A 27,696-nucleotide genomic window follows, 5' to 3' on the forward strand; every position below is an offset into this window, starting at 1 on the left:
AATTTTATATGACAAACTATAAAAAATAAAAATTTTACACCGATATTAAAAATTCATCCAATCAGTATATTTGAATTTAAAATCTATCCATAATTAATATTTCAAATATTTATATAGATATCAGAATTTGATTATTGAAAAATGAAATTTTCAACTGTGTTACTTTTATAATTTCTTTTTTGAAATTTTTTTCATTTTCTTTTAAATAAAAATAATAATAAAAATTTTCTTTTTTAACTTTCCAAAATAATAAAATTATATATTTAAAATATACTTATAATTAAAAATTATTTTAAATAATTTTTTATAAAATCAATATTTATACATTTATATTTAATTAAAAAGATATTAAATATCATGTAAATTTTGGAAATTATTGAACTTGTAAAGTAAATAAAAAAAATAACTAAAAAAACATTAAAAGTGAATTAATTTAGTTTGGGGCCTAGCCCCATCCTAACCCTACCCCAACCCACTTTATGTGGGGCTTTAGCGGTTGGGGCTTTTAAAAAGCCCCCTATTAAGTGAGCTAGAAAATTTGGGCTTGATTTTAGAAGGGATCAGAGTCAACCCATGGACCAGGGGTTCAAATGACACCTCTACATCTACCCCTACAAATCTCTATTTAAACAATAATGTATGTTTATGACTACAAATAATTTTAACATTAAATAAGTAACGCATATCCCAAAAAGTATTTATGAGTAATATATAATTAAAGACTTAACAATGATACCACAATAAATCTAAATAAATATGATTAAAATAGATTATATATAATATAGAATACATTTTAAATTTATTTGAAAATTCATAAAACTAACTAATTTACATTGACTTATTTATTATAATTTGTCTGGATTTGATGTGTAAAAAAACTTTCGTATCTGTTAGGAGAATAAGTGCATAAGTGAAAAGTCAATTTCATGTGTTCATAAATTCACATATAATTAAATTGAAATTGAGATTTTTATTCCATCAAAGAATTGTAATTATAGTTAATAAGGTGAAAATATTTCAATGACAAATCACAAAAAGTGTGATATGTTAAAAAAACGAAATAGAGAAAAATAAATAAATGAATTTTGACATAAATAAGAAAAAAATGATATATATATATATATATATATGTGTGTGTGTTTATATCCAATAAAAAACAATAATATATAAATATATCGTATTATTTTATAGTCAAACTACAATCTAAATAATTCGTCATTGGTCATACTTTCCATGGACGACTATTGCGATTGTAAGGTCAGGAAATGAGACTGAACTAATAATCTTCAAAAAAATCAGTTATAATATTAAGCGACTTAAGATAAAGTGTGACTATCATTAATTTGATTGTACTAGGTTATTGTTAATCAAATGTCAACTCCAAAATTTATAATAATATATTTGAAAAAATAAGGTATGTAATTGCATTTATTATATATTTAATTATATTTAAACAATCAAATTTAAACTAATTTTAATATTAAAATCTTCTACTTCTAAATAATATTAATATTGAACATTAATCCAAAATATAGATATTTTTTAGATGATGTTTGGCCATTACCTGCCTTGATTTATAAGTTTCACTTTGTCGCTTGTCATTAAATTGCTTGACGTTAGCTCAATTATTTTTGCATGGTTGTAGCTGTCGACCATTTGAAGATTAATATATATATATATATATATATATATATATATATATATATATATATATATATATATATATATATATAAATGCATTATCTATGTATATTTATAATGTAATTGTAGTTTGTCAAACTATTATGTGCTTGATAACAGGAAGTGTAGATTCTCATTAAGTGCGTTTTCCCGTGTTATGGTTGAACTAATCTTGACCGATATTCATGCAACAAAATAGGAACAAAAACCATATATAAAATATGAAACTGAAGGGTGTTTCCTAATTTATTAAATAAAATTTTATGTTTGTTTTTTATTCATTTTTTATATTCAACTCAAAATGTTTTTTAGTTGGATTGAGTTTGGTACTGGAAGAAAACTTTAAAAATATTTTTTGTTAAAAATATTGTAATTTTTAAATATAAATATAATTAAATAAAACAATACAATCTCTGCAAAATTTAATTTAAAGTTTTGAGTAAATTTATTAGTCAAGTCCTAAAAAAAACAGAACACAATGTAATTTGTTAATAACATATATAAAAGTATGTATCACATTAGGTTATGAGATTTCTTATATTAAACTCGTATAAGTGTGAGTTAATTTGATTTAGGTCAGATTCAATCCAACCAATGAAACTCGATTTAATAAATGCCTTACAGAAATGTAGAGATTAATCAACCGTGACTTGTATAAAATTTGTATTTGAAGTTATATTTAAGTTTTCATGTGACTGTATTGTTGTTTCACTTAATTAAAGGTTATATATATATATATATATATATATATATATATATATATATATATATATATATATATATATATATATATTGATTTGTTATTTCATTATACTTCTATCAAATATATGCATTATTGAAATTTTTGCTTTATATTGTTGGTTACAATAAAATCCCACGTCAGATCAAATAAGAGATGAATATGAGTTTATATATATATAAGATATCTTCATTATTAAGAGACTTTTTATAATGATACCAAAAGCAAATCCGTGAGAGCGTGATCCAAAACGGACAATATCTTACCAGTAAAGAGATCTGTCGAGATCTGTCTATGTGTATGGGAGGTGAACCTCTCTACATATATCACATTAATATTTTAATAATCTAGTTTAAAATATTAATTTTAAATGATACGATTAGTCGAATTATTACGAGAATAATTTAAAAGATGGTTGTTGAATCTATAAATTAATTTGTTTTTAAAAAGATGTTGTATTAAGTTTTAAAGAATGTTTCTTTGTTTATATTTTCTCAGCATTCTTATTATCTATACTAAATTAATATCCAATTATTGAGCTGATATATTTTATTAACAATCTATGTTAGCTAAATTATACCACATATAATCAACATAAATATTTATTCGAAATTCAATTAAGTATAATTTTACATGAAAAAATTAAATATTATATAAAAACAAAAACTTATAAATTTATTGTTTTAAATTTTTAGGTTGTAAATAGTACCAAATCTTTATATCAATTGAATTTAAATTTTATTTGTATTGAAAGTTCATTCTAGTGATCAAGTAAGACGAGACACCATATGACCTTACGTGAGGGTTTCTTATATCATAAATCTTTCTTACTAAAGTTTGAAGTAAATATATTTTGTTGTAATATAACAACAATATAAAAAAGAAAAAAATATTAGAAATTCAGATATAAATCTTAATTTCACATGAAAAAGTTGAATATTACACCAAGATAACATCTAACAATCTATTCTCTTAAAATATTTCATTAAAAAGAATGTCAATAATTTATGTAAATTTAATTCAAGTTTCATTGGAATTATGTTTTCCGGTATTTTTTTTATAAACTCATCAAAATTACAATATATATATATATATATATGTATATATATATATATATATATGTATATATATATATATATGTGTATATATATATATATATATATATATATATATATATATATATATATATATAAATATAATTAGAATTTATGTAATCTAAGTAACATTGTTAATTTTACTTGTACACGTCCATATACACTTCAAAGTAAGTTTTAACTTTTGTTTATTAGGAGTTATGAAATAAGGGGGAAAGAAGTAAAGGAGAAAAAAGAGAATGAAATGAAATGAACAAATATGTTATTTGTTTAGATGATTAAATCAAGTTGATAATAAATAAGTTATATGGAGAATAGCTTTGTACTATTTAAAAATATATGTATTTTTGTGTATTAGTCTTTGTATATACTGTTTTAGTTTGTAAAAAAATTGGTCTTTTTGATCTTTTAAATTTCAGATTTTATTATTTTAGTCTTTTAATTATAGATCTTGTTTAATTTTTGTTGCTAACGTGGTTTTACATACTATTTAATAAAAATATATATTAACCATATATTTTTTATCAAACACTAACATGTAATTTATTCCAAACACTTTTGATTTAGGATAATAATATTTTTACATTATTTTTTTGACAATATTTTTATATTATTTACGTGTCATTTTGTGATTGATCCAAAATTACTCTACAATTAATAATAATGATAAACATCAACACAGACTAATCACATAATAACACATAAATTTTAAAATGTTGTGAAAATATCACTATATTTGATTTACATGTTCTAATTTCAAAATTAAGGTTATATATATATATATATATATATATATATATATATATATATATATATATATAATAGGTAATAGTAGTAGGTGATTAAATTAGCGTTGTGGTAGGATCCACAGAGACAGAGAGTACAGTACGAAAGATTCTTTATAAGAAGCCGGCGCCACCTTCGCTGCTGTCCTTGTCGTGCCGGATTTTATAGGTTTAAGTTTATGTTCCTTCACTTCGTTCTTTTTCGTAAATCCTACCATTCTCATCTCAAAATTTTCACTCACATACTATGCTTACACATCTCTTTTTCAATACGCTGTAAATTTAATTTGAGTTTTAATTTATATTTTTTGTTTGGTTTTAGTTTTTATATTAATTTTTTACTTTATTGAATATCTATTTTTGTGTTAAAAATATTTTTTCTCGTTAAATTGTCATTAACACTTTAAAAATATCACATTAAAATTAAATTTGTTACATGTTAAAATCAATCATTTGATTTTGTCATGCGGTATCTTCTAAATAAAAAATAAATTAGAGTTTGATAATCAGAATTTAACATGTAACAGTTTCAAACATAATTAACATCATTTTAATTGAAAATGCTACATTAAGTATCTTTTACAAAAATACAAAATTAAAAATTCAATTCAATATTTCTAAAAAGTTAAGAACCGAATGAAGTAAAAAAATGAAAATTAAAATGAATAATTAACCTAAACATAATTACACCTTAAATTCAAAATTACATAATTTATTTTATGATTCAGTTAACATATACATATAATTTTAATTTTTCAATGCATACATTTTATATAATTACATTTTAAATTCATAAAGAAGAATTATTTTCAAGTCATAATAAGCCTTTTATTGAAGATAATTTTTAAATATTGTTAAAATTTCATATTTATATACAAGGGTTTGCTAACTTAATGTAACCTCTCAAAATATATCAAATTTTAATTGACAAAAATATCCTCATATATTATAAATTCTATGTTTTAAGATTAAGGGTATTTGAATAATTTTTAACTTTTTTTATTTTAAATTAAAAATAAAAATTGTGTTTAAAATATATATTTTTTTATGAATAAAAATATTTTTGTCAACTAAAATTTGATACACTTTAATATGTTACTTAGCAAACTCCTATATGTAATATTAAACGGGATAATGTGAAATGATTAAATAGTTAATTTGTGTTTGCAATTATAATGTATTATACGTAAATTTAGTTGAAAATTATAAGTTACGCCATAGCCAAACTACATAATAAAATATATATTAATTCGATTAAGATAAACTACCACTCTTCCTTATAAATTTTGAAAAGTGTTTATAGATTTAATTCATATATTCTGTGGTAAACGGCTTACGCTAATTAGTCACAACAAAAGTTAGAGCATTCTAAGAAAAATCACAATTTCTATATCTAGATTTCATATTTTTAATACTCGCGGAAGAATTTTACATCTTAAAATAAATGTTCAAATAAAGTGTTTTTCTTTTGTCGATAACAATATTAATAACTTTTATTGAATTCTAATATAATTTTCTTAACTGAAAAATACTCAATGGTCTAAAAAATAACTTACTCAGATTTTATAATCCTGTTACAATAAACTTTAAAGGAAATGTATCGAAAATATGATATCTATATAATTATATAATTAAAATGACTTTGCGTGATTCAATGCAGTATATTTATCTGCGGTAATAGGAAAAGAAATTAAAAAGGATTGAGACGGAAGTATTGTTTTTTGTAAAGTTTTTTCAGTGGCCCAATTGTTAGTTCAGTGAGGGAAGGCAGCTTTCTTTGTTTGGGTAAAGGGTTGCCATATGGGTAAAGAATGTTTCAACCTGCGCTTCCAAGTCCTTCACATTAATAAAACAACATGTAAAAAAGTCCAAACACAAGCAACTTAAAAAAAGCAATGCATAGTACTTAAACATAGGATATTCAACTATGACATCCAATTACACCATTTTTGGATTTTCATATCTATATATATCTTTTACTTTTTTTAAAAAATATTTATATTAAATCTAAAAATATTATAAAAATTATTTTTTAACAATTAAAAATTAATTATAAATTCATAAAAACTAATATATAAATTTAAATATAATTATAAACTAATAAAATAATTAAATAAATAGTATAATTAAATTTTTATAAAACAAATCGAATCTGTATATCCGATTGATTGTTTGTTTATCGGATATCAACATCCTATGACCTCTCACTAGGATTTTCATATCGATACATCTTCAAAATTTTATTTTTTCTAAAATATTTTTATTAAATCTAATAAATTCATAAAAATAATTTTTTTAACATTTAAAAATATTCTAATTAAATTATAATTTCATACGAATTGATACATAAATTTAAAAATAATTATAAACAAATAAAATAATTAAATAACTAATATAGTTTTTTAATAGATGGGAAATGGAGTGTATGTTTGCTGATACGGGAAATGGGGTGTAGGATTTCATAATAAATGAGAGAAATAGGGGTGTAGTCAATGTTTAGGATAGAATTTCTGAACAAAACATAAAGTTAACGGATAACCACCTTATTAATTATAGTATTTTAGAAAATTGGAGATTGGAGGTGCATGGTGAAAAGCTTGAAGGTGCATGGTGAAACACCGATGGGAACAAGCCATTGGATACATTTATCATACTAGGCCCAATATAATGTGCACCCTTCTTTGTTATGTTGTTTAGAAGATCACCATCACCTCTTCATTTGATGCATAAATTTGATTTTTTTAAATAAATCTCTATTTAAAAAATATTAAATTTAATATTTTTTATTCTCAAACTATTTTAAAAAATTATGTTTTATTGCTAAAAAATAAACTTGAAACATAATTTACCCTTATAAAATTACCTTATAAAATTGAATTAAATTTAAAATTCACTTTTTTTAATATGGTAGATTAAATCTTATTTTAGCTGAAATTGTTGTTTGTAGAGATGAACAAAAGAAGCTATACTGTTAAAAAATGTACTAAATTAAAAAAATGTTCGTCTAAACTAAATTGAATTAAAAAACAGTTCAGAACTGAACTATATTTATTTTATTAAACTATACTATACTGAATTGCATTGAACTACAGCTAATTGCACTAATTTAACTCATAAGGTTTAAGTTTTTAACTACAGTATAAATTATTGATCTGTTTCATAGGGAAAAATCAAGCCTTAGATTTATACTTTTATGACACTACTGCAACAGCAGGGAATTATAAGTTATCACGCCTATTCAATGAGTGCACCCACTAGAAACCATTATATTGAACTCAAGGATCACCTCATTTCTCTTCCCATTCTATCCACACATTCATTCACTGGACCAAAAGTCAGGTGAAAAGGAGGAGAAACACTAGTTTTTCCTTGTAGTCATTTCCCCTTTGCCCCCGTAGTTTGAAGTAGTACAATGCAAAAAGCATGAGAAAACATGAAGTTACAGAATAGAGACAGACTTACCATTCCTGGATCATCAGTTAATGCATCCAACACATTCTCTGAGCCACTCATAGTTGCTGCAACATGAAGAGGAGTCAATCCAGCTGGCCCACTGTAAGGATTCCTCGGGAACGCGTGTATAGAACATGTACAGAAGAAGGAAGAAAAGGTTTCTGAAATTGGCAACAAAGGATGAAACAGCGATTCCCAGCAAGCCAAGGTGGAGTTTGATGGTTAGAAAGGTGATGGTGGAGAGGTGTAGAAAAATGGAAAGTAAAGTGCACCACAGCAGTGGCCAAGTTGTTCCTTTGCTGCGTAGATAGATGCGAAGAGGGTGGTATGAGGTCTGGGATGGCGAAGCGGCAATAGAGGGTTGCTACATGTGTTATGTCTGGATTCTGACGAAGGAAAAGCATGAGAGGTTGGAGGTTGAGCCACAGAAGAGAAATGGGAAGAGAAAATAGAAGTAACATATGAATTGTTCTGTGCAGAGTTAGAGAGAGCAAGGAGAAGTTTCTAGGACCGAAGGCTTGGGTGCAAAGGGGTTCCATGCCCATGGCTAGACCTGAGAGGACAGAGTAACCAGTTATGTTGGAGAAACCTATGGCCAAAGAGCCTCCAGCTAACTCCAGGCTTCCCAACCTTCCCATGCACACAACTAAGGTCAAGTTTTTAAGGTACCCCACAAGGCTCATGGCTGATATTGGGAACCCACCCTATGTCTGTCATTCTCTTTACTTCTTCTAATACCTGCATGATTGATAAAACACATGAATGAGTGATCCATATTGGGTATAAGTATTTTTCAATAACACAAAGGGAGGAGTGGGTGATAGATATTTTTGTAAATAAAAGTGTACACATTATTTAGAGTATGTGGGTGTGAAAATCATAGAAAAAGAATATCTTAGCTGGGCAAGTGTCGGGTATGTCTTTGGGGATTTGTGTTGTGCATGCATCTCAAAGGTTTTGGTTAGTTTTGGTTATTTTCTTGTTTTTGAGTGTGTTTTGAGAAAGTGCTAATTATGAGGAACAGAAGGGGATGGTGGTGGGGATGTTTTATTCCTCTCCTCACAAAAACACTCCTTCAAAAAACAAAAGTGAGCGGGACCAGGAATGAGTTAGAGAGGAGAGGAAGAAAGCAAAGTAAGTGTGTGTGTGTGTGTTCAGGGATTAAGCACATACTGTGTGTGTGTGTTCAGGGATTAAACACATACATACACTCTTTTATAAGGTTCCAAGGTGGTCGGTTACGTGTGTTCCTTTCTTAGCATTGATTGACAAGCTCAAAAGCCACCGTATAATATCATAATTGCCATTATTTTCTTAATCAAAATAACTATCTCATAACCCATACAGATAACTAACTAACAGTACTTTTCAATACCAGCTCTTCCTCCTTGGATTGGGTGGAAGAAAAGCTCCAAAAAATTATATGCATAATAGGTTAAATAATGAGGCAAAGACAGTGCAAAGAAAATGAATTAGATAAGAGAAAAACGTATATAATAGTATTTTGGTGAGAATCTATTTTCTCTCTTTTACATGTGCAGATAAAAACTAGAAAAATAAATCACCTTACAAAAACACTGCTTGACAATTAATTAAAGAAATAATGACAATGAGTCACCAGTTAACTAAATGATAGAACATGATATCACACACACCTAACAAAAATATTGGAGATAAAATGATAGTCTCACTCATATCTCAAGTCATCAAAGTCTTGTTGAAATCTTGTAGATGCAAAAAGATAAATTGGGCCAAAGAACCTATAAAAGTCTCAAGAGTACTGTGCATGTAATAACTTATCTCCTATAAGGTTTCAAGTGGTAACTCTGAAACTCTGAACCAAAAGCTATCGATTCTTCATCAAGCTTCTTCTTCAATCTCCTCCAAGTCCTCAACATATCAGCCTGAATTAGCCCCCTGTAAAGGGTCTCAAAGGTACCTTTCAGAGGAAGAAACCCATTCTCTATCATCTCAACAAAATAATGGCAAGCCTCCCTCCAGTTCTGCCTCTCACACAGCCCATGTACCAAAGCCGTGTACAAATCTAAATCCGGCCCCGCCCCAGTGACCTTCATATCATCCCATATTTCCTTCACAACTCTGATCTTGCCCAACCTCAAAAACATCCTAATCAAAATCACATAGGTGTGCGAGCTCGGCGCACAGAACCCATCCTCCTTCATCCTCTTGAGCATCCTCAACGCACTCTCAGCATCCTTCCTTCCTCTGTACTCCTTGAAGAAGCAATTGTACGTTGCGGCACATGGACTCACTCCATCCTTCACCATCTCCTCAAGCAACCTCTCTGCATCCTCAAGCCTCCCACACGAAGCAAGACACTTGATAACCGAGGTATACATCACCACATTGGGAAAAATCCCTTTCACCTTCATCAACCTCAGCTTATCAAGCACCAACTCCGGCTTATGCGCGCGGCTATAAACATGAAGCAAAATCGAAAAGCTAGTCACATCCGGCTCAATCCTACTCTTGCGCATTTGATCAAACACCTCCTCTGAGTTCCTTATAGTCCTCTCAAACCTCTCCTCAGGGTGCAAACTCACCTTCCTACAAACCCCATTCAACAAAACGTTATAAGTAACAACATTAGGCTCAATCCCTCGCTCAATCATTTCGTTCAGAAACGTTTGCGCGATTTTAACCTTCCCCAGTTTGCACCACCCGTAGATCAAAACCGTGTACATTTTCACGGTCGGAGGGAAAGTGGTTCGGTTTCTGTTGAAAACCTCGACGGCGAGTCTGACGTAGCCGTACTTGCAGAGCGTGTCGAGCAGGAAGCAGAAGTCATCGGGAGTCGTTTTGGCAAAGGCGTCGATGTCGTGGAAGGCGCGTACCGCCTGGCGAGTGAGGCCGGCCGCTATGAGGCGGCGAATTAGGGTTAGGAAGGTGGCGGGGTTTGGATGGAGGTTGCGCTGGGCCATTTCGACGATGAGTTGCCATGCGACGTCGAATTGGCGAACCTTGGCGACAGAATCGATGAGGAGCGTGTAGGAGTCGTAGGTGAGAGGGGGGTTGGGGAGGGTTTTGGCGTAGTGGAAGAGGGAGAGGGCTATCTTGGAATGGTTCTTGAGGCGGAGGAGGGTTTGGAAGAGGAGGTCGGGGGTGAGGGTGACGCCGTGGAGCTGGAGGCTCGATTCGGTGGCGTGGAAGGGGTTGTGGTGCTGCAGCAGGAGATTCGACACCAATTCTGCGTCGTTGGATTCACTTGGTGGCGGTGGAACGGAACAGAAGCGGCGGAGGAAGAACGGAGAAAGGAAGGAACTCTGACGGAGTTTTAGTAAGGCCATAGCGTGTTGTAACGTTGACTGGCTCGGGTTTTGGGATTTCAGCCCTCTCCACCTCGTCCTCCGTCTCCGCGGTGGTGCCAAGAAGCGCGAGAAGAAGACATATACCACGCCTAAGAAGATCAAGCACAAGCACAAGCACAAGAAGTTGAAGCTCGCGATTTTGCAGTTCTATAAGGTTGACGACTCCGGCAAGGTAAAAAATTTCAGAAGATATAATTTTGGGACCGCGATATTCCAACACCATTTCTTAACACTTTTTTTACAACGCCACGTGTCCTATTTTCATTGGTTAGGTTTAAAAAAAATATTTTATAAAAACCTTCGAAATGAAAGTCCGTAACCTTTCTTTTAACTGAAAATCCGAAAATATCCCTTTCTCTGTTTCATTGGAAACGAAGGTTCCGTCTCCTGAACGTGTTTCGTGCCTCTTGACTTAGCTTTGTATGTGATTGTTCTGTGTGCGTGGTGTTGTCTCCCTCCATTTTCGTAAAGGTGGTGTTTTTCGTACAAGTTATCGTGCTGAATGGCAAGGTCCGGTGACCATTGTCCGACGACGAAAATGAACAACCTTTGAAGACGTATGTTAGGGTTGGATCCCGAATGCGTTACAAGGGAAGAGCACTTAGGACTCCATACACCGGAACCGTAGTGCTTAAAATAAAAAATGAGTGATATGTATATTTAGTTGATTAATGGAAAGTAAATGATCATTGTAATTATTGTAAATATATTAAGAAAACAAAGTGTAATGTATCAGATTTATTTGAATGATATAAAATTTGAGTTTTTGTTTGAGTTGGTCTCATTTTATTTTTTGAATACCATTGTTATTATGAGTTGTGGGTTTGTGGATTTCAGAATGTGGTAAAGTTTTGTGTTTGCTAAGTTGCAGACTTGTTTGTAAGATGTTGGTGTTTGAGGGGTCATTATGGGTAACATGGGTGACTTATGAGAAAACCAGTTCATTTGAATCATAATTTGAGTGGGGATGATGTCCTGTGAGGCCAAGGAGTATTGAGTGACCCCTCATGAGTGGGGGGAGCAACTTGTGCAAGGGATGACTGAGAGTGCTGAAGAAAGGCTGTGGTAATCGTTTACAACTCCCTCGAAAACGATTACCCGAGAAAAAATAAGGTTTTGTACATAAAGTCCAACACAGGTAGTCAGTCAGATTCACAGGGGTGACCATTGTCAAAAAAAGTGACTTTTAGGCACTTTTGCACTTGTCTTAGGTTGGTCCTGGTGTTTCAGTGGCGGAGGAAAGAAACAATGTTTATGAGATGAGCAACTTGAGTGAGATAACATGCTGTCAACTTTGACCTTTGCTTGCTATTATACTGATAACTTTTCCCACCGACCTCCAAATGATGAGATTCTTTTTTTATTAGAAACTAGACTCAAAAATCTTTCCAATGATTACTAATTTGTAATTTTTGGACATCTGAGTTGGTACAGTTTATTGTTTCAAGTTAGCGTTTCATATATTTTTGCCAACTCTGACCTTTGCTTGTTCTTTTGCACATAACTTTCTCCACCGAACTCCAAATGAGTTGATTCTTGTTTTGTTGGAATCTAGACTCAAAGACCTTTCAAATTATGTCTTAGAAATCAAGTTTACACCTTGTCTGACACTGTAATCGATTACAAGGACACTGTAAACGATTACCCGAGAGAAAGTTGGAATTTGTACAAAAAGTCCAACACAGGTACTCAGTCAGGTGAACAGGGGTCACCATTGTCAAAAAAAGTGAGTTTTAAGCACTTTTGCACTTTTCTTAGGCTGGTCCTGGTGTTTCAGTGGTGGGAAGTGATGTTTTGGCACCCCATGATGGAGGAAAAAAACAATGTTTATGAGGTGAGCAACTTCGGTGAGATAACATGCTGTCAACTTTGACCTTTGCTGGCTATTTTACTGATAATTTTTCCCACCGACCTCCAAATGATGTGATTCTTTTCTTATTAGAAACTAGACTCAAAAATCTTTCCAATGACTACTAATTTGTAATTTTTGGACATCTGAGTTGGTACAGTTTATTGTTTCAAGTTAGCGTTTCATATATTTTTGCCAACTCTCACCTTTGCTTGTTCTTTTGTTCATATCTTTCTCCACCGAACTCCAAATGAGTTGATTCTTGTTTTGTTGGAATCTAGACTCAAAGACCTTTCAAATTATGCCTTGGAAATCAAGTTTACACCTTTTTTGACACTGTAATCGATTACAAGGACACTGTAAACGATTACCCGAGAGAAAGTTGGAATTTGTACAGAAAGTCCAACACAGGTACTCAGTCAGGTGAACAGGGGTCACCATTGGAAAAAAAAGTGACTTTTAGGCACTTTTGCACTTGTCTTAGGCTGTTCCTTGTGTTTCAGTGGTGGGAAGTGATGTTTTGGCACCCCATGATGGAGGAAAAAAACAATGTTTATGAGGTGAGCAACTTGGGTGAGATAACATGCTGTCAACTTTGACCTTTGCTGGCTATTTTACTGATAATTTTTCCCACCGACCTCCAAATGATGTGATTCTTTTTTTATTAGAAACTAGGCTCAAAAATCTTTCCAATGACTACTAATTTGTAATTTTTGGACATCTGAGTTGGTACAGTTTATTGTTTCAAATTAGCGTTTCATATATTTTTGCCAACTCTGACCTTTGCTTGTTCTTTTGCTCATATCTTTCTCCACCGAACTCCAAATGAGTTGATTCTTGTTTTGTTGGAATCTAGACTCAAAGACCTTTCAAATTATGCCTTGGAAATCAAGTTTACACCTTTTTTGACACTGTAATCGATTACAAGGACACTGTAAACGATTACCCGAGAGAAAATCGGAATTTGTACACAACACAGGTACTCAGTCAGGTGAACAGGGGTCACCATTGGAAAAAGAAGTGACTTTTAGGCACTTTTGCACTTGTCTTAGGCTGTTCCTTGTGTTTCAGTGGTGGGAAGTGATGTTTTGGCACCCCATGATGGAGGAAAAAAACAATGTTTATGAGGTGAGCAACTTGGGTGAGATAACATGCTGTCAACTTTGACCTTTGCTGGCTATTTTACTGATAATTTTTCCCACCGACCTCCAAATGATGTGATTCTTTTTTTATTAGAAACTAGACTCAAAAATATTTCCAATGACTACTAATTTGTAATTTTTGGACATCTGAGTTGGTACAGTTTATTGTTTCAAGTTAGCGTTTCATATATTTTTGCCAACTCTGACCTTTGCTTGTTCTTTTGCTCATATCTTTCTCCACCGAACTCCAAATGAGTTGATTCTTGTTTTGTTGGAATCTAGAATCAAAGACCTTTCAAATTATGGCTTGGAAATCAAGTTTACACCTTTTTTGACACTGTAATCGATTACAAGAACACTGTAAACGATTACCCGAGAGAAAAATGGAATTTGTACAGAAAGTCCAACACAGGTACTCAGTCAGGTGAACAGGGGTCACCATTGGAAAAAGAAGTGACTTTTAGGCACTTTTGCACTTGTCTTAGGCTGTTCCTTGTGTTTCAGTGGTGGGAAGTGATGTTTTGGCACCCCATGATGGAGGAAAAAAATAATGTTTATGAGGTGAGCAACTTGGGTGAGATAACATGCTGTCAACTTTGACCTTTGCTGGCTATTTTACTGATAACTTTTCCCACCGACCTCCAAATGATGTGATTCTTTTTTTATTAGAAACTAGACTCAAAAATCTTTCCAATGACTACTAATTTGTAATTTTTGGACATCTGAGTTGGTACAGTTTATTGTTTCAAGTTAGCGTTTCATATATTTTTGCCAACTCTGACCTTTGCTTGTTCTTTTGCTCATAACTTTCTCCACCGAACTCCAAATGAGTTGATTCTTGTTTTGTTGGAATCTATACTCAAAGACCTTTCAAATTATGCCTTAGAAATCAAGTTTACATCTTCTTTGACACTGTAATCGATTACAAGGAAAATGTATACGATTACCATAGTGTTTTTTCTACAGATTGGCTCTGCACTTGTCCAACTTGGTCCCCTAAGCAAGAATGGCTTCTTCTCCACTTCTTGGGGTCACCTCCCATCACTTTCCACTCTCTACCTCGACTGAAACACAAACACCAAGTAAATACAAGTGGACTTGTGCCTGAAAGTAATAATTTTTGCCAATGATCACCCATGACACCACAGCTGACTACTTCAGTTCAACTTTCTGTACAAAACAGTGATTTCTCTCGTGTAATCGTTTACCAGGCCACTGTAAACGATTACAACAGTGTTTTAGTTTTACAGACAACTGCAATGTCATTAAGTGGTATTGGTTAGTGGTATTGATGTTTTACTCACAACTGCAATGGTATTAAGTGTATCATAAATTGAACATTACATAATAAATGTCGAGAATTGAGGAACCAGTTTTAAAGTAAACAACTTCATTAAATTATCAAAGTAGGAACTGTGGTACATAGTTCTTTATAATGCAGAAAATAAAGCCTAAACAACCAATTTTAAGTCTGAGGATTGTTTTCAGAAGCACTTTGGAAGTGTTGCAGTTGTTATTCAATGTTCCCAACGCGCGATTGCAACGCATCAAACCTTGTAGTGATGACCATGTCCATGTTTTCAAATCTTGTTTCAAGGGCAAGATGGAGGCAGAGCGACACACAAGATGGAAGGGTTTCCTTGTGGACGACAGACCGACACAAAAGATCGAAGGGTTCAACGTCCGTACTACGGTAAAGATTGAACACATAGCCACACAGAATATCCAAGGTTTCAACGCACGTATTGAAGAAGAAGGAATGGAAGTTTCGAAGACGAACGAGAGAGCGAGAGAGCGAGACACTGGAAGGGTTGAACGAACGTCTTTCCCACCCTAAACCGCCAAACCCAATTCTTAAAATTTTAACCTGGAAATCCCAAAATACCCCTCGCCCCGTAACCCTTTCTTTGTTTTAATTTCAAATTACTGAGCCAATGAAACGCTGACACGTGGCGTTGTCAAAACAGTGTTAAAAATACGTTGTCCAAATAACATTTTCCATAATTTTGTGGTACAACCAAGTTCGAAATTTTGTTTGATCGTTTTGTATTTTTGGGGGTGAAGTGAGATATTCCTACTGTGTAGAAAGAAAATGGCACACTTGGGAGCACATGGTGCAATTTGGGCCTTGGAAACCCTTCTCACAGTTACCACCCCATATTGTTCCTGCACCACTAGATACCAAAAATATCCTTCTTCAACAGATGTCCACATACGTTTTAAGATTTTTCAAAAACTTTAACGGCTGAACGACGGAAATAAAAATTTCATTGTTACCAAATCAGCCTTTGGATTTCCTTTCTTGCAACCAACTGTCACTGAACAGACCAAAACATCTTGGTTTGAAAGGCCTTATAGAAGTTCACCATCGTGGTTGTCAAGCTCAACAGATGAAATGCTTCCAGGGTCCTTCTCTCAACAATTTTCAGGCACAAGTAGTCAAAGTTTTTTCTCAAAATGTGTGGGGAAATAATAGTGCCAACAGAAACATAAATCATGTCTCTGACAGATTAAAGTTGGATGAACATCATTCGTGCACGAATGTCAGGAAGAGACCCACACCCGTGGCTAATCTTGACGATTCCAGAAAACCTACCAAGTTATCGAATATACAGGTGCAAGAAAACTTCTGTAGTGTGACTAGGTTGACTGGTGAAAAGTCAAGCGTGGATTTGCAACAGAACACAAGAGCACCCGAACTGGATCCACAAATGGGTAGTGTTAGGAGTAAGTGTTGTCAGCGTGAGGCACAAAATCTAAATCCTTCAAGGTATCCTGCTGTGAATTCTTTTAAACTGGACGGCATGGTAACATCAGGTCTTGTCCGACTGGTCCTGTCCGACTTGGTCCTGTCCGACAGTCTTGCCTTGCTGTAGTACATCTAAATTATACAACCAAGCACGTCAATAATGACAAGAAAGAGAGCACGCAGACAGTCCAATCCAAATACAAAATATCATCAAATATCCAATTTCAAAAGCTTCTAGAACAATGAAAATCTCTTACAGTTTGTAGCATCATCCTCAACCATTCCAAGAAATAAAGCAGTGTGTCTTTAATGTTGTTGAATAAGCAGAGAGAAGCAGCTGAAGCATCTCCTTTGTGTAAAGTTCTGGAAAAGTTTATTGGTGTTAACATTTTTATCGTACTAAACACCATATATAAGTGCACACAAAGCTATTTGGAAAACAATATAGAAGCATATTTAATAAAACAAGAAATAAGTTATTGTGAAGGAGCATACTACTTCACTACTTCACTACTTTTATGCAATATCCATACTTTCTCTATCTCTATCTCCAGTACATGTTAGCCCAAGAAATTACAACATTCGTCTACATATTTTCATGTTATATGTGTGTAGGGGTAAGGAAAGTCCAACCAAAACATTTTTAATTTTGCGAGGTTTAAAATATAATACATTTTGTTCTCGCCAAACTAAATATACGGTCCTAGTGCTTTCAACCATTACGGCAATCTCACAGCAAAAATAACAATGCATAGTGTTCCATAAAACCAATACTACTTTAAACAAATTAATTGAACCACACACTTTTCACCAATTTCCCGACCCATAAAGTATAACACGTAATCTATAATTAACATTCAATAAAATTAACATGAAACGGGTTATAATAAAAGTGGGGACAACATTTTTTATGAAGTTATGACCTAGGATAAAAGCTTTCGTCTCAAACACAACATAATTTACATATATACAGTTAGATTGTTTAGAAGACATTCGAAGTGACAAAGTGAGTAGACTCGCACAACAGGTTTTTTAAGTCTTGCCTGAAAATGAAGCAACTAGGCCTTGGACATCCTGACTCCAATCAAAGCCAAGGATTGCCTCGTTCACTCCAGCATAGTCACGTAACCAGAGCTTCTGACCGATTCTCTAAACCACAGTGACTTCAGGCTGGCTTTCTTTGATTGACGAAGGTATTGATTTCCAAAGAAATAGCGCATTGTTGCTGCAAAACCAGAACACCACTTCCAAAATGAGATACACAAACACACGAAGAATAACCAACGGTACCTTTATATGGAAAGAGAATATAAGGAGGGCGTGAAGTTGTTACGATTTAGAATGTACACATATACTCAAGACTCTATAGGATAATTACTAGTGCATTATTTTATATTTCAGTTTCTATTTTCTGCCTCACAAATAGCATTTGGTTGAAAACTTTGATCTAGAACAATATTAGTTACTGTTCAAAGCGCTGGTTTCAACTGGTTTATTTTATTACAACGGATGTATATACTCAAACTTCAACGAATGTCAACATCCGTTAAATAATTTTTAAAAAATTTCAATGGATATCCATCCATTTAAGACTTGAAAAATCTTTCAACGAATGTTAATATTTATTGTTAAGAAAACAATGTAAAGTGGTGTAGGAAATAACCTTCCTTTTTTTTGTTAAGAAACCAGAAACAAAAGCACACCTAAAACTAAAGACCCACAAAGAAGCCAAAAATTGACAGTTTTAAAAAAGGACAAATAAAATACTTTCAATCTCCAAGGAACCACCCAAAACAAACCATATTAAAAAAGTAACGGTGGATTGACATATATTTATATTTAGACACATAATAAATTTGACACGTATAATAAAAATAAAATAGTTATAAAACAAAGTAAATTTTTATAGTTTTTCTAAAAAAAATAATACGATAAAAAAATATTATAAATTTGTAAGTATCTGTGAATAAAATTTGCTATAAATAATTAATATTCGTGACTATTTATCATTTTGTAGTTAACAAATATTTTAATATCACTTAAACGAGGTATAAATATTATATTATCGAAATATTTAAAAAAGAAATTAATTTATATTTTATTAATTAAATTTAATTAAAATTAAAATTAATATATATTTTATTAAGATAAAATTTAATTTTAATTTATATTATATTTTGTATATTTTTGTAATTTTAATTAAATTTTATTTTAAATTTTATAAAATGTATTGTCTACGAATAATTTTTAAATACATATATATACAGATGATAGGTGATTTTTTTTTGTGGTGGATGATAAATAAACAATATCTGACCCGGTTAATAAATTTATTTTAGTATTATTTATCTATTGAAAACACAAATATGGTAAATATGTCAGGCCAAAATCTGATTTACTTTGGGTGAGATGTAATAGAAAGGTTGTTCTCTACAGGGGATGAAAGCTCACAATGAACTTCCATCGTTACAGGTGGAAGCTCACAATAAACATATCATTCAAACCTAATCTCAAACTCAAAACTGGAACCTTTTCTGCGAAAATTTAATTTCCACAAAATCAATGTTTGATAAGAGAACCAGTCCAACAGAAAATAACATTGAAGAATAAAAAAGTCTCCCTTACATGCTATGGAGGACAAAGGAAGTGCAGTCTAATCTCCAACTGCACATATAAAGCAATTCACATCAAAAGCTGTTGTTGACAACTAAATGTTCCATCTCATGAATAATGGATATTCACTTATCTGTTAAGACTGCCCATAATTAAATGAATAAAGTTTATCAGTAAAATAAGGCATTACATGCATCATAGTTTAACCTTTTTGGGCATACAAAACAATACCATAGTGGAACATATTAATGTATTTACAAATAAAATGTTTTACACTAGTAATAGATCAAATTCAAACTTATTATATATAACATAAACTACGTAAAATAGATGGGCATAACAATAACATCAATTGAATTTTTTGGATTTCCAAGTTTCTACTCTTGGTTTCCAAGTTTCTCGTACCTGGTTACTTACTAATATGTGAAAAGAATTTAAAAGTATAAATTGAAAATCACACATTAAAAAAAAGTTGAGTTAGATATAAAAGAAAAAAAAAAAGACTCGCAATCATTAATCTTTAAAGTTTTATGAATGATTCCAACACTAGAATGTTATCATCCTCTCACTCTGTGTCCCCCCACATGCATGCTGAGAAACACATGCAAGCACATGCTTAGTTAGGTCAAGATAATTAAACCCGAGTCTTATATATGTCTTACTCAATTGTTTTCACGTCATATAGAAATGAATAAAAAAAGTTGAAATAGAATCAACTATTGAAATATCTCTTTCTTAAAAAAAAAAAAAAACAAGTGCTCAGATTTATATGCATTAATTACATTACGTTAACAACTTTTCCTTTTTTCTCTTTTGCCCTTAGCGCATCAAAATTTATAATCTGACGCATAAACTATCAACTATTTGAATCATGCGGCTGAAACCGATCTGTTATAATAATAAAGTACAAATTAGATGCACCTTACCATTACAATTACATTAACCATGTTTCATGGTACCATCTACCTAGACCTTGCTCTGAGGTTGCAGCAAGGAAAAAAAAGATAATAATACAAGATCAACATTGGTTATGCAAATGCATACGTATAATCACAGTAAAAAAAATAAAAATTCACGCTCTAAAATCTTGGATCCTCCGCCTTCCTTATTCATGGGGAAGGATGCAAGATTTGGGGTGTGAAAACAATCTGTTTTCCAATACTAAAAGAATCATAATTTTGGGTTGAAGTTTGGTTCCAGAAACGCTTTGTTTCTGGTGTATATCAGGGGCGTAACTTGTTCACTTTTCTGAGTTGTTGTCTTTGAGAAAGACAACAGGTTCCTCACATTTGACCGTAATCTGGTCCTGATGAAATGCGAAAGTTCCACACACACCCTTTCCCACCAAGCTTCTGGCTTTCAATGACTCCATTTCCCAGTCAGTTTTGTACACCACAACGAAAATTGACACCACACATGCGATCTGTGCTGCCAGCAACCCATAACACAGCCCCACCATCCCAAGTTTCCAAACGAAGGCCAAAACAATGGCTACCGGTGCTCCCACCAAATAAAAGGAGCAAAAGTTTATCACTGCCCCAACACCAGGCCTAGCACTTCCTCTCAGGATTCCACAGCTTGTGGTTTGTGGACAATTCGCTAACTCACAAACTCCAATTATAGGTAACACTGCCATACTCAGTTGCAGCACCTCACCATCACTGGTGAACATTCTCCCCCACTTTTCTCTTCCCATAGTGGTCCACAATAAACCAAAAATTGAGCTTGCTAGTGCTAATCCAATCGCTACCACCGTTGCTAAACTCGCTCTTTCAGCTTGCCCCGCCCCAAGCTCATTCCCTACTCTCGTTGACACCGATGCACTCAGTGCTGTTGGCAAAGTGTACAAAAGAGATGTGGTTTGTATCACTATGCCAGCCGTGGCTAGAGCAACGCGAGGGTTGTTGAGGTAGCCTGCGGAAATTGTCATCAATTCGTACCACCACCATTCCAAGCAAACAGCCAGACAACTTTGTATTGAAAATTTCATTAGCACACCCCATTCCATGGCAAGAGTACTACCACTGCTACCACATGTTATCACATTATTATGTGACATGGTACGAGACAGTAGTAACGGCACGTGTAAGGACTCCTCGGGAACGCGTGTATAGAACATGTACAGAAGAAGGAAGAAAAGGTTGTTGAAATTGGCAACGAAGGATGAAACAGCGATTCCCGGCACGCCAAGGTGGAGTTTGAAGGTTAGAAAGGTGATGGTGGGAAGGTGTAGAAGAATGGAAAGTAAAGTGCACCACAGCAGTGGCCAAGTTGTTCCTTTGCTGCGTAGATAGATGCGAAGAGGGTGGAGGAAACTATTGGCTATGAGGTCTGGGATAGCGAAGCGGCAATAGAGGGTTGCTACACGGGTTATGTCTGGATTCTGACGAAGGAAAAGCATGAGAGGTTGGAGGTTGAGCCACAGAAGAGAAATGGGAAGGGAAAATAGAAGTAACATGAGAATTGTTCTGTGCAGAGTTAAAGAGAGTAAGGAGAAGTTTCTAGAACCGAAGGCTTGGGTGCAGAGGGGTTCCATGCCAATGGCTAGACCTGAGAGGACAGAGTAACCAGTTATGTTGGTGAAACCTATGGCCAAAGAGCCTCCAGCTAACTCCAGACTTCCCAACCTTCCCATGCACACAACTAAGGTCAAGTTTTTAAGGTACCCCACAAGGCTCATGGCTGATATTGGGAACCCTATGTCTGTCATTCTCTTTACTTCTTCTAATACCTGCATGATTGATAAAACACATGAATGAGTGATCCATATTGGGTATAAGTATTTTTCAATAACACAAAGAGAGGAGTGGATGATAGATATTTTTGTAAATAAAAGAGTACACATTATTTAGAGTATGTGGGTGTGAAAAATCATAGAAAAAGGGATATCTTACCTGGGCAAGTGTCGGGTATGTCTTTGGGGATTTGTGTTGTGCATGCATCTCAAAGGTTTTGGTTATTTTCTTGTTTCTGAGTGTGTTTTGAGAAAGTGTTAATTATGAGGAACAGAAGGGGATGGTGGTGGGGATGTTTTATTCCTCTCCTCACAAAAACACTCCTTCAAAAAACAAAAGTGAGCGGGACCAGGAATGAGTTAGAGAGGAGAGGAAGAAAGTAAGTGTATGTGTGTGTGTTCAGGGATTAAGCACAGACACTCTTTTATAAGGTTCAAAGGTGGTCGGTTACGTGTGTTCCTTTCTTAGCATTGATTGACAAGCTCAAAAGCCACTGTATAATATCATAATTGCCATTATTTTCTTAATCAAAATAACTATCTCATAACCCATACAGATAACTTACTAACACTACTTTTCAATACCAGCTCCTCCTCCTTGGATTGGGTGGAAGAAAAGCTACAAAAAGTGATATACATGATAGGTTAAGTGATGACACAAAGACACTGCAAAGAAAATGAATTAGATAAGAGAAAAACATATATAATAGTATTTTGGTGAGAACCTATTCTCTCTCTTTTACATGTGCAGATAAAAACTAAAAAATTAAATTACCTTACAAAAATACTGTTTGACAATTAAATTACCTATGCATTTTCAATTTAATTCATTGTTGAGGTAAAACAGGGAAAGTATGGATAATAATATTTTAACAACTTTTTTTAACAATTTTTTGACAACCGCCCATAATTATATATTACTTTGTATATTTGAAACACATCTATCACAAGCTATCACATATATTGTTATAAAAAAAATTGTTAAAAAAATATTTTTCTTTTGTAATAATTTGTGTCATCACATTATATATATTTTTATAAGTATATAATTATATATGTATATTTTTTTTTTCATTAATCACTTGTGATGATTTGTTAGTATGACGTCACTTCAGAAAACCATGAGTGGCTACTAACAGCAATTTGGAATGTGGAGCCTTCAGTCCTAATCCGAAAACAGAGTCGAAAATTAGATTGTATTGTAAGCAAAAAATTGCTTTAAACCACGTGTTTTGCGCTAATTTATTTTTATTTCACAGATCCAAAATCGCTGAACCATTCCAATCTCACAAAACCAAGTTTTCTAATTTGCACACAAGAGGAAAAAGTTTTCTACACCTAACTTCAAATTCCAATGTCATATGTGCCCCCTACCTTTGTTTTCGGCTTTTTGGGACAAAGCCATAAACCTAACCATTTTCTACGTCCCTAGTTTGTACTTTTTAGACCAAAAAGCTTTAATAAAATGTAATAAAGATATTAATCTATAAGGTCGAAGAAATTAAAATCATAAAAAATAGAGGTAAATAAATCAGCAACGCAAATTCCCCTGCAGAAACTTGTAATGCAAGAAAGGGTTATTTATATTGGAAAATATTAATCTGAAGGTGAAGCTTTTCCAAGTCCAATGATGTGCAACTTGAGACTTGAAAAACGGAAAAACCCAACATGGATGACATACTAATATCAGAGGTTAACTGTTACAAGTTGATGTCGCACTTAAACGGAACCATGCATGTGCAATCTGGTTGCACCAAATGTCAAGGAAATCCTCATCAACAACTACGATCCCCCACACTTAATCTTGTCGATAATTTGCTCATCTGTCAACTTTTTATCTGCAATATCATGAAATTAAGATGGGATTTTATACCTAAGTCAATATGATGTACACATATTATGTTATTTATGGTGCAGTGAGTGGTAGTACGGATGGAGTGACAAAAGGCAGCAGAATGCCATATATGGCCATGGCTTTTGAGTATATTCATATAGTTCACTGAATCTGATAGCCTTGGTCCCATAGGTTTCTTTCATCATTTCACATATCTGTCTAACATATAATCAATTACATTATAGATCAATGGGGGCCAACCCTTGCCATCATCCCACACCCAACCTCTCTATCTCCTTGTTTTTTTTTATCATCTTTTTCTCCTAAAATCATTATCCAAACACATAATGTTTTTCTTTGATTGCCAAGTTGATGAGTGTTTAGAGAGAGGAGTTCATTGGTCTAACCGATTATCAAGACAAACATTCGACTCTTTAGATTTATCGAAGAAGGACTGAGGAGTCAAAAACGCCAATAAAATCTAAGTTTAATCTACCTAAGAGATTGACAATTTTAACTTTTTCACTTTTACTCTTAAAACTTATTAAACAGTGAGTGCGATTCAACTTATAAATTTTAGATTGAAGAATAAATTTGGTTACTGTAATTGATTTACATATATGTGGCATGCAAGAGAACAGTGGTTAACATACAGATGTTGGAAGTTTGTGGAAAAACAATATCAGTGGTGATACTGAGCTAATCAACAAATATATAGCACCTTGCTAAAATGATGAGTGCTTACTGTTTCACCGTTAGTTAGCAATTCGAAAAACGATACTTCAATCGGGATCAGATTTGGTGTGTTGTTTAGTTGTTATTTTTTACTGTGAGACCAAAATTTCGAAATCATGTTTCCTGATTCATGTTTTGATAAACCAGTTATTCAAAATTGTATCATTCATCAAATGAAATAGTGTCTGACAAATCGACCACCTGTATTACGAAAACTTTCACTTTAGCGACAAATTTAGTTTCCAGCAATACAAGTGATCACAACATGTTAGTACCTACTTTTGTCGACAACGAAAACAAAAGTAACTGGGTAAATGATTTAGTTAGTTGTACATGTTGAATATATAATTAAGTCTCATATTAATAAATGAGAAAGTGAAACTATACAAAAATAATATCATTATTTCATTGTCTTACAATTTTTGGTTTTTGGTTGAATATGAGGTGAATCTCTTATATTTGTATGATAAGTTGGAGTATATTTTTTTGTGATACACATTTTAGCAATATATGATGTTCTTTTTTTATATTTGTTTATCATCTTTTGTTTATTGTTTGTGTGTATTATTCTTTTGCAATGATTATTTGATTAGTGTGAATAAATGAAAAATCAAGTGTAAAAATACCTTTTATGATTGAGAAATAAATTGTTTTGACGTTTGAATAATACGATTATGTTATATGTAATATTATAATATAATCATAGTATTATAATTTAAGAATGTATATAAGTGATATTATTATAGTCCTATTTTGTAAGAGTCTAATAATATATTATATACATTGGATTATCACTCTTTTGAATATTTATAATAAAATGTTCCATCTTTTAGTTATTAAAATGGGATATTACAAAATTCATCTCTAACATTTTTCCTTTGACATGTTTAAAATAAATATATATAAAATTGATTCAATAAATAATAAATTTTGTTAGTAGAGATTGTAACTTATAATTTTAATATTTTTTAATATTAAAAAGTGAATTTTAATCTGATTCAATTTTACAAAATCAATTTAAGTTAATTTGTTTTATTAACCATGATAATTATAGGTATTTATTAATGAAAAGAGTTACTCTCTATTTCAAATTACGTACATATGGAATTCCTTAATTTTTTAGTTTGTTACGATAAAAAAGTACGAAACCAAAGTCTTTGAAGTAGATGGAAAGCGGCGTGAATTTGATCCAGATATTGAAACATCAGCTTTAATCTTTTACTTAATATAAAATTTAAAGCAAACGAAACCTGACAATATGATAAGAAGTTCAATATTAAAATAATAATGAAAAATTATAATTACATACATTTAAAAATAAATATTAGATCAGAAATATTTTAATAATTCAAAAAAAAATGAAGATAGAGATAATTGAGTATTTGATTTTACAAGTAAAATATTATCCATACTTGGCTAGTTCAATTATTTATGGCCAACCTTGTAACATATTTAGACCATACACACAAATTCATCAGTCATCCTAACTTTGAGTTTACGTATGCATTCATAAAATAACTCAATTACAAATATTTTTTTAATAAAAATTAACCAAGTTTCTAATAAAAAAATTATTGACTAAATTTTTTAAGTGCTATTTATGTGTAGGGTTTTTTTTTCTCAAAAGTACTGAGTATGTAATATGAAATAAGAAAAAAAAAGGAAGAGTGTAACAATTTTTACTATTACAATAAGTTAAACGTAAAATATATTTTAAATTAAATCGAGAATAAATTATTTTTTTAATACAGTAAAAACTAGGTTCCATTAATCAAATTAAGAATTTGAGATTAAAAAAATTAAATTATTTAAATAAATATTTTAAAATAAAATTCTAATAGTTCAAATTTCCATACTTATAAGATTTAGTGTGTTGATAATAAAAGAAAAAGAAAAGCGATATAGTGAAATTACAAGAAGAGGCATGGTGTGTGTGAGATCGTATTATTCTTCAAAGTGTGAAGCAAGGGAGTTTATATTCTTTTGTAATATGAACCATCCTAAGCATTGTTGGGTGGAGTTTGGGTAACCATAGTAGGCCCAAAGCCCAGATCAATATTTTAGGCTCTTTGCACCTACATAAGTTCTTTATGAACCTTTATATTATAGTGAATTGAGAAAAATCACTTTTTAAATTTTTATAATTTCTAGAATGTGTTTTTCAGATTATAATACAAGGTTTTCGTAATACAAGATTGATTGATTCGCGCATAAAAAACCTGGAATGCATAATCGAAATTGAGTTTAAATTGTCAATTCTGAAAATATGCATAAATAAGATTTATCAGTATTAAATAATTTTTAAAATAAATTCAATTTTTTTATCCAGAATACACTTTTCAAAAAGCTTTAATTTTTTTTTCTCACTTTTTTCTTGTTTATAATGAGGTAACAATACATTGGTCCAAATTTACTTACCTTGAATAGGATTTAGATTCAATCTAACCAATCAAAATATAACCTAATATTTTAATCTTTATATTCAATTTATCGATTTAGTCAAATACAAGTTATTTTGACTGTGAAATAATTTAGACAAATAATTCAGTTTGCGAGTTCATACTCAATTAATTTTTTGAGGAAACTTTTATATTAGTTTTAAATAAATACGCTAAATTTTAAAAAAAATAATAATTGATTTTAATAATTGTTTTTATAACCAATCAAAATATAACTTGAATTTAATATTTTAATATTTATATTTAATTTATCGATTTAGTCAAATACAAGTTATTTTTTATTGTGAATTAATTTAGAAAATTTATTCAGTTTGCGAGTTCATACTCAATTAATTTTTTTAAGAAACTTTTATATTAGTTTAAAATAAATATACTAAATTTATAAAAACAAAATTAAATCACTGATTTTAATAATTGTTTTTATAAGAATTATAGTTTTATATAATATGTTATTAAATTTTAATAAAAATTATAGTACTAAAAATAAAATTTAAAATATAT

At 31.7% G+C, this 27,696-nt stretch overlaps 2 protein-coding genes and 1 pseudogene across 4 annotated transcripts; all 3 read right to left on the reverse strand.

Annotated features, from left to right (window-relative positions):
• Positions 1-7,540: 7,540 nt before the first annotated feature.
• On the reverse strand, positions 7,541-11,269 carry LOC108347031 (pentatricopeptide repeat-containing protein At2g13420, mitochondrial). Of its 3 annotated transcripts, none has more exons than XR_008246512.1 (2): positions 9,443-11,269; positions 7,541-8,489 (listed from the first exon to the last, which is right to left on the reverse strand). XR_008246512.1 is itself a non-coding variant. In XM_052871726.1 (2 exons), the coding sequence occupies exon 1, from the start codon at positions 11,057-11,059 to the stop codon at positions 9,548-9,550; it is 1,512 nt and encodes a 503-aa protein (XP_052727686.1). In that variant the 5' UTR covers positions 11,060-11,269; the 3' UTR covers positions 7,541-8,489. The 3 variants fall into 3 exon arrangements, 1 of the variants encoding a protein (XP_052727686.1); XR_008246511.1 differs by having other exon boundaries at positions 9,407-11,269; XM_052871726.1 differs by having other exon boundaries at positions 9,548-11,269.
• Positions 11,270-16,884: 5,615 nt separating this feature from the next.
• LOC108330042 (COP9 signalosome complex subunit 8-like) lies at positions 16,885-19,284 on the reverse strand (annotated as a pseudogene).
• A 1,010-nt stretch (positions 19,285-20,294) lies between these two features.
• Positions 20,295-22,542, reverse strand: LOC108347024 (protein DETOXIFICATION 55). The gene is made up of 2 exons (XM_017586125.2): positions 22,328-22,542; positions 20,295-22,164 (listed from the first exon to the last, which is right to left on the reverse strand). The coding sequence occupies exons 1-2, from the start codon at positions 22,373-22,375 to the stop codon at positions 20,674-20,676; spliced, it is 1,539 nt and encodes a 512-aa protein (XP_017441614.1). The 5' UTR covers positions 22,376-22,542; the 3' UTR covers positions 20,295-20,673.
• Positions 22,543-27,696: the final 5,154 nt, after the last annotated feature.

The sequence above is a fragment of the Vigna angularis genome, chromosome 1 (genome assembly GCF_016808095.1).
Source record: "Vigna angularis cultivar LongXiaoDou No.4 chromosome 1, ASM1680809v1, whole genome shotgun sequence".
Taxonomy (NCBI): domain Eukaryota; kingdom Viridiplantae; phylum Streptophyta; class Magnoliopsida; order Fabales; family Fabaceae; genus Vigna; species Vigna angularis.